General features: G+C 39.6%; 1 protein-coding gene across 4 annotated transcripts in view; it reads right to left on the reverse strand.

The window, feature by feature from the left end:
* LOC122879330 (ATP-binding cassette sub-family G member 4-like) overlaps positions 1-11544 on the reverse strand; it is a 31352-nt gene extending 19808 nt beyond the window's left edge. For 2 of the 4 annotated variants that reach the window (XM_044203308.1, XM_044203310.1), the window contains exons 1-2: positions 11392-11544; positions 1189-1459 (exon numbers count right to left, since the gene is read on the reverse strand). In XM_044203308.1, the coding sequence (XP_044059243.1) occupies positions 1189-1432 (244 nt within the window). In that variant the 5' untranslated portion in view covers positions 1433-1459; positions 11392-11544. Of the gene's footprint in view, positions 1-1188; positions 1460-11391 lie in introns of those variants that run through there. The other 2 variants (XM_044203309.1, XM_044203311.1) reach the window with 2 other exon arrangements.
* Positions 11545-12656: the final 1112 nt, after the last annotated feature.

The raw sequence follows: 12656 nt of genomic DNA on the forward strand, positions 1-12656 counted from the left end.
AACTTACACTGGTTGCAAATGAACATAAACAGTAAACTGTGCCAGCAACAAACAGCATCTGTCTATATAGCCATATTTTGCTACATATTGGTTATGAATCATCGTCATTATCACATCATTGTTGCATTGTAGCATTTTTGGTGAAAATTAGAGTACCTTCTATCCAATTGTGGGAATTTGTGAGGGCAGTATAGTGCACAACTTTTACGCTCTTAGTGTTTTAACACAATTCAAACCATGGATGCGTTAAGACAACTGGATGGTGTTCAAGATGGTGCCCTATTCATTCCAATGTAATATGAAGTTGGCTCACTGGCTGCATACACCAAAAACATATTTCTGTGGGCTTCTGAGTTATTGGGCCCATAGAGCATGCACATTACAGACTAATTGCTGTAAGAGGCTGACCTCCTGCTGGCTCCCCGCACATAAGAATGCCATAAAAATACTGATAGAGGTCTTTGAGATTTTTAGAATATTATTGGACCGAAACACATCCTGATAATACGAGTCACTTTAATATTTTGGATAAAACAATAATTTTGGGATGTTTGTTACATGAAATGTTTTCATGGTTATACAGCTGTTCCTTTTGTAATGATTGTGTATGGGGAAAAAAGTATTTCCTGGGCTATGGCCGGTCATGTGACCAGCAACATACACTGTGGTCACTGCGCCAAAATTGCTGCTCTGTTGTCTTAATTCAGACACTCAAATAAAATGGTGGAGGTTAAACACTGTGCACTGAGAAGAAAATAGGGAGTGATTTTGGGCACAGCCAAGACGCTTCTTTGGACATTTTGTTATTTTTTTTCACCATGGAAATGGGTTGACATTGGAATTCATTGTAATGGTTGTGAATCCCAGCTGACAACAGACACCATGATTTGCAAAGCAGCAAGATAACAACTTTTCAGAGCTACCCTTCAAGCCTACACGTGGTGAGTATTTGATACTTAAAACATTCAGACAGGTGACGAAGGAAACACCTAAATAAACAACAATACAGATGCTTCCATTCAGGGCATGAGGGCTCAACCGGACATCTATGGGAGAATTTGAAGCGACGTGTTAGACAGCGCTCTCCACCACCATCATCAAAACACCAAATTAAGGAATGTCTTTTAGAAGAATGCTGTTCATCACTCAAGTAGAGTTCGCAGTCTTTGAGAATTTGAAAAAGCGTACCTCTCCTCCTCCAGCACGGTCCCTCCTGGATGGTGTAGGAAAGGTTGATGAACTCCAGGTCCACAGCTGAGCGTTTGGGTAGGTGGGAGAAACGCTGTGCTTCAGTGATCTGGTTCTCAATCTTCTTCAGGTGGGTTAACATGGATGCTTCCTGCTGCTGCTGAGGTTGGCCTCCTCCATTACACATGATGGCCTCCTCCATGGGGATGCTCACAGACTCAGGTTCCAACGCCTTATTGTCCATACCAGCTTTCTGTCTGTGGGAGGAAGGCTAGGGAAGAGGGAAAGCAAAGAGAAGGATAAAAGGTAGTAAAGGTAAGAAAGGCAAACTCAGAAAAAGAACGAGATCAGTCATGCTTCATTATCTGCTGACGTGTCAAATTTTATACCTGCACCTTGCTAGCATATTTGAAAGTCATTTAATAAAGGTTCTCAGTCCATACTGAAACAACAGAAGGGCACTTGAGCCAGTCAGCAGCTTAACTTTATGCCCAAAAACAGAAGAAGAGAAGGAAAATACTTTCTGCTATTTGTTAACTGACGTTTTACCCTTTTTCAATTCAGTGTTTGTTTCTAACACAGCAAGCGTACAGCTCATGAATGAGTGTGACAGTTGTTCGGAGTGATCATGAAGTGTAACTGCTTTTGAAGGCAATAAACGAATACATGGTCGTCAAAGAATATCCACTGGAAGACATGCCAAAACAAACACAGCCTGGACCTTTGTTTGGATTCTTAATAATATGTCAGGTTTTTTCTTTTATAAAGCTCAACTTTCCCGTCCACACTACCATGAGTCTGGCATTTTTTCTCCATTTTCACAGCTGGAGAATCCAGTGTTGGCATGGAAGGAAGGCCAAAACAAAGAGGAAAGGATAGTTCTTCAAATGTATCTGCTTTTGTGGTGGTGACATGCCCTTACTACCAACAGAACATGACCACTATACGCACAAAATACTCACACATGCTCACATACACATAATACAATAACAATACACATACAGAACATATAAAGCTCAGTATGGCGTTCAGCTTCCAGAGAGATGATCTGTTTAGATACAAGAACAGGCCTGACCTCAAAGGCTGGCGACATACTGTAAAGGTTCACTAGAAAAAGTGGTAACATTGGATTGCCAAAGTTTTTGAAGAGAGATGAATTTGGCTGTCTATTCCAGATTGATTTTAAATGAAGCAATGACTGAAGTGCAGATGGTCAGCTTGGATTTAATAGAGTTCACTTCACTGACTATGGTATAATGTCCATGCCAAATATTTGCAAACTTTATGACATTCCCATCAACCTTAGCTGTACTTTGTTTTTAGTTGTAATTAGCAAATTGCATACAAACATGATGAACTAACATTGGGAAAATGGTTACCATTACCTGCTTAAAATCAGCATGTTAGCATTATCACTGTGAGCATGTTAGCATGTAAGCTTATAAAGGTTAACTCAACTCTTTCTAATGGATTTTCTCACAGTTCTGTTCCCGAGCCACACCAGTGCTTCAGTGTCAATAGACAGATACACACATAAAGTAACCAGGTGGAAGAGACAGAGTGCTGAATGTCTGCAGAGTGCTGATGATGCAGAGACAGTGGTGAGTAACAGCATGTCTCAGTAGGCTGTGTGTGTGTGTGTGTGTGTGTGTGTGTCCGTGAGAGAGAGAGAGAGAGCGAGCATGTGTGTCTGAGTAGGATCCCATTGCCTGGTAAGTACAGACAGCTCAATATCACTTATGATAAAGACATTTGTAGTCAGGCCTCTCATCAACCATGTCTCATATGAATTACAATCCAGTTAGTTTCTGCCCGGATTCCATTCACTGGGAAGGGTTTTTGGTTTGGGAGTAGTTTGATGTTCTTATACTGCAGTGAAAAGTCATAGAGAAGAGGTAGCAGTGGATGGTTGGGTGTACAAAACACTCCACCACCACCACCAGTGTCTAGACTCCAGGGGATCCTGTCCTATCTCCTATCTTCATTTATGCCTATGCCTAATGAAATACTTCATTGATGAAGTCTCACTAATCTCTCTAAAACGAAAAATCACACCATCGTACATAAGCTGAGTATCATTTTAAGGGGACCTCCAGTGCAAATGGCTAATATTTTGGTCACTGGCACAGATGATTCAGTATAGTCAGTTCAGCTTGAAGATTTGATGTTAAAGATTTGTTCGTATGTGTACTGAACACCTCTACTGGTGATAGTTCATTATTAGTCCAGCTTCAATGGAAATTTATATACGTTTCCTGGAAAAAGATATTTTAGGTATGACCAACGTCAGACAGAATCCATTTCCATTGTCCAGGCAGGACTCTAAGCAGCAGAAATATGCAATCTCTCCTGTGATCGCGAGGTGATTAATGATCATCGAAATGGAGATACGTCTAATCTACTTTCTTCTGAGCAGACCACTGTAAAAACGGTTCCCAAGTCTGAGGTGGTACAGTAATTTGTCCTTTTTGAGACAGAAGTCTCATTTAATCACTCATGGGGTTCTTAATCCCCTTGGGGATTAAAATCAACTTTCTTTTCTACCCTTGATCTGCTTGGAGCCAGAGGGGGATGGAGTTACTTGCTTGGGAAAAAATCTGCAGACTCAGGTACACTACCAAGCACCAAGCCAAAGTTAATGTATGGGAATTGACTGCTCCTTCATTTGCCCTCCAGATCACACCTCCACGCAGACACATTTTAAGGAGAGAGAAGCCAAAGAAAAGTCTTTTCTGGGTGTCAAATGGTCCTGATAAGGACGAGGCAGGGAAACAGAGAGACACGTTGCGTATGCCAACATGTCACGAGTCAACCTGGATGGGCCTGCACTGTTCTGGACGAGAGGAACTGTCCAATGAGGAGAGAGAGGAAAGGCAGAGAACTCAGTGACCTGGGATCCTACCGCTTCAGATTATCTACAGTTCATCACTGTTACACCTGTATCTGACTCTTAAGACTTGATGCCGAAATACAGCTGGATTAAAGGCCCATTAGAATCAAATAAAGTGGTCACAACTAAATGGAGACATCAAAGTGATGATAAAAAATCATGCCAATTACCTGGTTTAATTGGAATGAACTCAGAACTCAGAAAGTCTACAAATGTGTGCCATAAGTCTCTCAAAAAAAAAAAAGAGCACATACCCTGTTGTATTATGCGCTCTGGTTTACAGCACTTAATAATGCTATGAAATATAGCTCAAGCAAACACCCACTACAGTGTTGGCTCTAGAACTAATATCCAAGAGGGGCACGAGGCCTATAGCAGGGGGCACCAAATTACTCGAAAGTGGCAATGTAGTCGTGTATAGTAAATGTGAAACCATTTGGTGGTATGTTCCCCGGGAGAAAATGTTAAGAAAAAAATCACAAAAATTGTGCATTCTCGTCGCATTCCTTATAATCTGACTAAAAACACAAGGAGAAATCACTTAGCTAGGTGTAGCCTTAATAAATGCAAGGACAAGCATCTTTTACATTGACCGAAATGTTTTACCCAAACACACATAAGGTAACACATAACGAGGTCAGAGCATGTTGACAACACAGAAAAAACATTCAAATAATCTCACTGTGTTTGTATTTACAGACTGAATGTTAAATAAAAACAACACCCTCACTGGGGCGTGGTCATAACAGATTTCATAACAGAACATTAGTTTCTGGTTGTCACATAGCGAATCTATTCATAGGTCAATATAGCATATACCAAATAATTACGGCAGTATGCACACAATAACACGGTGGGACATTTAAGCAGCAAAACTAAAAACTGTAGTTATAAACTTGACAGGACAGGGAACTCTCAAGAGGAAACAGAATTAAACTTTTAGCTTCTGAAATAATTATTTTTAGACAGCTCTGATGGAGCTCAGGATTTATCAGGACGGCTGCTTTACTTGACCTTTTGGATGTGTAGAAGAACACAGAACAATAATTAAGAATTAAATAATGAATTAAGTTACGCTGCTGTGCCTCGTGCATAAAAGTGCACAGCTTCTCTCTTAATGGGGAGACGCTTCACCCTATTTCAACCACCCGCAACCCATCCGCCATTAATCGCAATGTTCATTTTTATGACCCAGCCTGCCCAATCTATTATCACTCATAACAGTCTTATGCGATCCGCACATAAAGCCCCCTCTGCTTCTGGTTGTTATTTGTAGAGTAGATTATTTTCAGTTAAAGTCAGTATCCACAGTCAGCAGGACGTGGAGCCAACTCTGACCCACTATCAATTAGGCTTTTCACACTTGCATCTCTGAGCCCTGGTCTAATTCGCCCTGGTTACCTGGCATTCTCATCGTGACCACAAGACTTCAGGAAGTCACTGCTGACTCTCTTAATATCGATCATATAGCCTAGAATGGTATAGATATTTTCATCTAATTCGGCAAAAAAACAAACAAGGGCATTTCCCAGCTGGACGTTTACCCAGGAGACTGATGTTCATGTCCCATGTGAAACCAGAAGTCAACGTTGAATTATTTTAACTTGTTACGTCACGTGACTTATGTTACGTCTCCAGGACTTTGCCCCAGGAGACCGCTGTTCGTGTCCCATGTGAAACCAGAAGTCAACGTTGACTTATTGTAACTTAAAGTTCCGGTGTGTAGCATTTAGTGACATCTAGCAGTGAAATTGCAGTGCAACCATTTGAATACCGCTCGCCTCACCCTCCCCTTCCAAGCGTGTAGGAGAAACTATGGTGGCCGCAAAACTCGCGAAAAATGCAAATGGCCCTATCTAGACCCAGTGTTTGGTTTGTCTGTTCTGGGCTACTGTAGAAACATGGCAGTGCAACATGGCGACCTCCGTGGAAGGAGGCTTATTCTAAGGTAATGAAAACACAACGATTTTATTTTCAGGTGATTATGTACTAATGAAAACATACTTAGAAATATTATATTCCATTTCTGCCAATAGCTCCTCCTAAATGTTGAATGTTGGACCTTTAAGTCACGTGACTTACTTGACTTTTGTGACTTACGTAACTTACGTAACTAACGTAACTAATGTACTTATTATTTTTTAAGATTATTTTTTCGGCATTTCTGCTTTATTTGCTAGTCACAGTAGAGAGAGACTGTAAAAGCAGGGGAGAGTGAGGGGATGACATGCAGCAAAGGGCCCGTGGTAAGGACTCAAGGATATATGGTATGCGCTCTACCAGCTGAGCTGCGTAACATACTTATTTTAACCCAGACCATGATATTTTAAAACTAACCAAGTAGTTTAGGCGCCTAAACCTAACCAATCTGCGACCGTTTAGTAAGTCACGTGACGTAACTTAACTTATGTAACCATGACGATGAAGGTCCGTTACAGCTGTTGCTGGTACTCTCATGTTGTTTTGGGAGTCACTGGCAAACAACCTATTCTGTCATTTAGGTATGAGGACGTGTTGTTACCAAAATGTCATACTGTTCCTTTAAGACTACATTCACACTAAGCCAGCTAATTCTGAAAATGCACATTTTTCTCTGTATTTTGGCCCTCTGTCCACAAAAAGCCAACATTTTTTGCTGCCCTAAACTGAATAGATACATTCTAAAATGCTGGTTTTGGAAAACAGAGCCTTTGGAAAACAGTAACATACTTTTAAGTTCGTAAGACACAGTCAAGGGTTGTGTGGCAGTAAGGTTAGGGAGCCAGTTTTCTTTCTGTGATAACTAATCTTAAATGTTACACAATACAGTTTTTGTCATCTGTATATGTATTTAATCTTTGCAATCAATGTCTCAGTGCAGGAATTCTGTTACTGGGTTAAAGATTTATACTTGAAAATTATGGTCCATAGTTACAATTTTTTAAGGCTGACAGGGTGTGACTTCTTGAGATTTTATTTGATGATGAATATTTCAAGTGTTTGGTTATGATCTTAATTCACACAGGTGATTTTAACCCTTTGTTTTGGGAGATGTAAAATGTCAGGGAAAGTGTGCCACTGGTGAAATCACATATACTACGTGGTAAGTGTGAAATAACTAATGATGTAGGATCTGATTAGGATTGTCTTTAACAGAACTGTAAACCTTGGGAAAACTTAGCACAGGGCTAAGCGTAGTGTGTAAAGCTACTATGAAAGGCCTACAAAACCCTCTTTCACCACAAATCATGCAGCAGCAGACTAAAATGTTCAGTTCAAAGTTAAATTCACCCTTCAACACGAAACTGTTTCAGAACCAGCTACTGATACCAGTGACATACACAGAATCTGAAAGCAGCAGGGACTTTATTCTCTTGGGTGGAATGTTTCTGGGTCATTCTGGTAAATGTAGGAAACCACAAACTGAAGATGAGGGATGTTGAGGTAATTAGAATGCATTGAGAGATTATATCCAACAGTGTAACAGTATTTGATACTGGATTCTTCCCTGCACAGTTATTGCTGTTTGTGCTGCATTTCCCAGAGATCACTTGGTTCGCACAGTGACATCATTTCCTTTGGATTGTAGTGTTTTAGTTTTTGTAAGTGGTCTTTTCTTTCCGTGTTCAGCCATGGTGTATATGGCCTCTAATGCTGTCTAGCTACTTTCACTTATTCCAAACGAAAGCAAAACTGTAAAAGGCATCACTGTTGTTGTGCCGGAGGTGGTCCATAGTTTAATAGCAATATTTATTCTCACAGAAAGTCCCCTTCAATAGTGATTTTGAACCTGAATTGCTGCCGGGCATTGATGTGCATCTGAATTTTTTTCTTTTATTAATCCTGTGCTCCATGAGTTGGAAACATGGAGTGATGTGTTTTTCGCATTCTGATCACACTTACTGCACCACAAAACAGGTCTGAAAATCACCATGCAATAAAAGCGAATAAAGGTGCAACTGATGAAAACGATTCACAATACTTTATTTTCTACAGTTATATCAAAGCCAGGAATCTATGAAATAATCTAGGCTTCTACCAAAGTTTACCACTTTAAGCTGACTATGTGTAAGCTTTTAAACACTACAGTATTTTTTATCTTAAGGTTAAATATATCTCAAATTCACTATTTTTAAAGGTGATACCACTGAGTTGATGAACAACTATAATTATTGTCTTTGAAAAAAAGTGCAGCAGCATCTCTTCTTTGTGGGAAAACTCATCTCCTTTAAATGTTGCAACTCAGTAATGACCCTTCCACAAGATTTAATTTAATGAGTCTGGTTTAACCTCTTTTACCCACTTTTGGTTGTATTTTGCTTAATATATTAAACTTAGTAAATCCCTACAGTCACACACAATATGGCTGAGACACTGTCCACACAACTGTACATAAATGAGAATGCATGTTCTGTGCAGGCTGAAGGTAGTGTTAATGAGTACCTCTAAACAGATGACTCACTGCCTGCTGTGAGTCTTGTCTAAGTACTGTACCTGTATGCGCTGCAAGAATTAGTACTGTTGTGTCAACTGAATGCTAACATTTAGTTAACGCAACAGCATGCAGAAAAGAGGCAGAACAGCTACACATGGCTGCTGCAGCCTCTTTAACCCTCAAATACTGTCTGATTGTTCTGCCAGTGTACAGCAGCCTCCTAGTAAGACTGGCTGAGAAGACTGAACATAAGAATATTAAGATCAGACCCAGGGAAGTATGTTAACAGTGCTGGTCTCCCATGACTTTGTAAGAATGAGAGCTAATTCACTGAAGAGGCTTTGACAGAAAAAAACCCCCTAAAAGCTCATGTACATTCCTGGACAAAGCTACAGCATACAGAGGCTCCATTAACACTTTTTATTCATGAGACAGAAGTTGAGGTACAGAGGGGGAAGGGTCGTCTTTACTGTGAAATTTCAAAGAGAAGGAAATCATTTACAGTAGCAAACTATCCCAGCTGAACAGTTAATACGTGATAAAGTGATCAGTAAAGAGAAGGACTAAACTACTAGCACTACTGTATGTCAATGATCATTACAAGGCAAATAATAGCTAATGTGTGTGTATTAATGTAAAAGTCATTTAATGTTAATTGCATGAGTTTGACTATGACATTAGTGTGAAAAAACTAAACAAAAGAAACCAACTGTGAATAAATTTATATTATATATTAGAGCCCAACTGATATTGGCTCATTGCAGACATATTGGTATCAGTGTATGTGTCAGCCAACATATGTAAATGACAAGAAATTGAAGTACAGAAATGCCAAAGATATGTTTTGAAACAGCGTCACCACCAAAAGAAAATATTAAGGGAGGCTTATCAAGAATGTTTATTTATGTTATGGGTTGTGTAAAGACAAATAATATCTGTCGATATAGATATACATATACAGTATAAACTCTCACATATCAATATCGGTCTCAGCCTCAAACATCCTGTATCGGACAGGTTGTTGGTTTGGCTTACTGTATATTGTGAGAATTAAAAATGAAGGTTGCTTGCCTATTATATTAATATATGTTAAACATGTTGAAACTTTTTTACACATACACACACACACACACACACACACACACACACACAGGGCATGAGGCTTAACAATTTAAAGTGTTGTCCTGCAGACTGCTGACTGCAGGGAAAAGTTGATTAGCTGTTGCAAACAGGCTTACATTTATACAAAGAAACAGGGACATCAGAAAGAACATCATATACTGAGGACAGTATGTATTGTAATGACCACGAGAGGAAAAGTATCAGTTTTGGGGAACGAAGCAGAGACTTTAGCAACTTACTAACAGAGGAAGTGTAGGATTCCTCCACTAGGACGCTGTCTCCACACGAAGGGTGGACTTGTGTGCCAAGAGGCTGGACCAGCCTGTGCACCACCGAAGGGAGAGCTAAGTCTAAAGCACAGCTCCTCCCCACCTCTGTAGAAACCTATCAGATAGTTGTACCTTTTCATTTAAAACTCTGTGTAATGTTAAGAATAGCATTCTTTTTTAGGATGATGGCTACAGATTAACAGCTTGCTGACTGTGGTTTTCTGAATAGAAAAGATCCTTGTACAAGATGCTTTTGATCCTCCAATTCTTTAATAAATGCCAAATTAAGGAATAGCTTCTCTCCAGACTTTTCTTTTGCAAATAAACGAACGCGCTGACAATATCAATATCAGTTTCTACACTTAAACTGGCACTAATTTCTCTCAGAACTTCCACTTCAACGGACACTTTCAGTTCAATGCATCACCTGCACTTAGACTGACATTTCAACTCCTTTCAGTACCTGAACTTGAGCTGAATCTTCAACTCGTTTCAGCACTTTTATTTCAACTGTGATCAGTGATCATTACAGGGCAAATAATAGCTAATATGAAAAAATACGTTGCTCTAAAAGGGCCATTAACTGTTAATTGTAAGAGTTTGAGTATGAATAGTTTAAAAAACTGTGAATAAATTTAGTTTAGGAGGATCTGCATTCCTTTTTACAAGTCAAATATTATATTTTTTTCCTTGCCACTGTCGCCAAGTGCTTGCTCATGGTGGGATTTGTTGGTTCTCTGTAAATAATATTATAAAGAGTTCGGTCTAGACCTGCTCTGTAGGAAAAGTGCAATGAGATAACTTCTGTTATGAATTGGCGCTATATAAATAAAATTGAATTGAATTGAATATGTAGAGGCAATCAAGGGACACAAAAGAACACATTAATAAATAAAAGACTATAACATCATTTGATGTGTCTGTGAGACAAAAGATATTGACTCCCAGCTTCTTTGGTCTTACAAGGCAAAGGCATTTGATGGACAGTAAACTCTAGGTCAGTCAATTATTTATATCAGCCAAACAACTCAAATTAAAATATTTTTCAACAAGTTTTCTTTTTCTAGCTAGGCTAAAGGCAATGTCACAAACTCACTCATTGAAGTAATATTATAGATTGATGCATATCACAAGAACAATAACTAACTGAAGTGTCCCATTAATATTGTTAATTAATTCAAAGTTAATAGCCTACGACATAGTTTATAGTACACATTTACACAAGATGTAAAAAACATTTTAGGTGTTTTTACTCATGTTTATGCGCTTTACTTGGACTGAATACATTACAATACACTGTATGTTACTTTTTTCGCTTTGGAAGCTTGTTAAAAGTCCTGCGTAAACCCACGGAACACATGACAGAGTTGTATGAGTGGACAGAGGACAGCCTGGACTGTGACACATCCACTACAGGGAAAGATGAGTCATATAAGATAAACAGTAACACTTCTCAGGACCTAATACAACAAAGAGAGGAGACAAAGAAAGCGGAATGCAGAGCTTACACTGACTGCTGCGGGCTGAAGTCTCGTTGTCCTCGGCGGTGTCTGTCAGGATGCTGCGATCCTCCCCGGCTGCTGCATGAAGTGTCAAACAGTGTGCAGTCTGCCGCATCTACAGCATCGCTGCTCGCCCGAGTACAGCACAGACAGCTGAGCAGAGAGGGCGGGCCAGGGCGGGGGGAGGGACGCTCAACTACTGCACACACCCAGCCGGCAGCGCCGGGTCACGGGGGTGGGGGGGGGGTTGAACGGACCTCTGCTTCGTGGATTTCTGCATTTATAATCTTCATCTTGGGTGACAGGTGTAGGCTTATGTTTATGTAACCCACATTTCTATAACCTGTGAAGCCCGTGGCCCGTATTTCCCACCAGTTCATACTCCAAAGTGAACTAATATTAACTTAAATTAGGTTATGTATTTTAAATTGGCCAATATATATATATATATATATATATATATATATATATAGATATGTATATATACATATCATGTAAATACATTTCTAATAGCTGAAAAAATCATTTATTTAAATTATGTAACGTGTATATATATCATATATTGATATAAGTTATATATTGAAGTTATATATTGAAGTGGATGAAGGGATGGGGGAGGAAGGGTGAGTGGTGAATGGATGAGGGGAAAAATCGGGGTCGTGGACGGATGGATGGAGGAGTGCGATGATGGATGTGAAAACTGAGTCGGAAGGGAAGTGAACGGATAGGGTGTGTTTAAATACTTGTGCACAGAATTGGGATGTGTTCAAGGCGTGGACTTCATCAGTGTGCTCTGTTCGTTTGCAAGCTCCAACTAAGCAAACTCCATCCACTGAGAAACGTCATGAGATGTGGCTGAAAGCTCTGGAAAAAACTAGGGAGTGGACCTTAAGTCAAGGTTGTTGTTATTTACGGTCAAATTTGATAAAGTTTTCCCATTAAATTGAATCTAAACTGTTTCCTGTCTGGTTTTATAGATCCTGAAATGATTCAACAATTAAAGAATAATTCCAGTTTGTTTCATATTAATTGATATTCATTGAAATGAACATAATGCCACCTATTGCTGTCTTCGAACTTGAATGGCAGTTTTCAGTAAGAAACTCATAAATCATGGAGATACAGTAGATCCCTCCCTTCCTGTGTGTGTTCACATGTTTCCGTGTGTTTCATGTTCAGGCTGCTCTGACAAAATGGAAACACTGTTGAATTCCTCAGAGTCTTTGGGGATGTGACAAATGTGTCAACCAGCCACGACTTGTCAACAAGGA

The sequence above is a fragment of the Siniperca chuatsi genome, linkage group LG7 (genome assembly GCF_020085105.1).
Source record: "Siniperca chuatsi isolate FFG_IHB_CAS linkage group LG7, ASM2008510v1, whole genome shotgun sequence".
NCBI lineage: Eukaryota > Metazoa > Chordata > Actinopteri > Centrarchiformes > Sinipercidae > Siniperca > Siniperca chuatsi.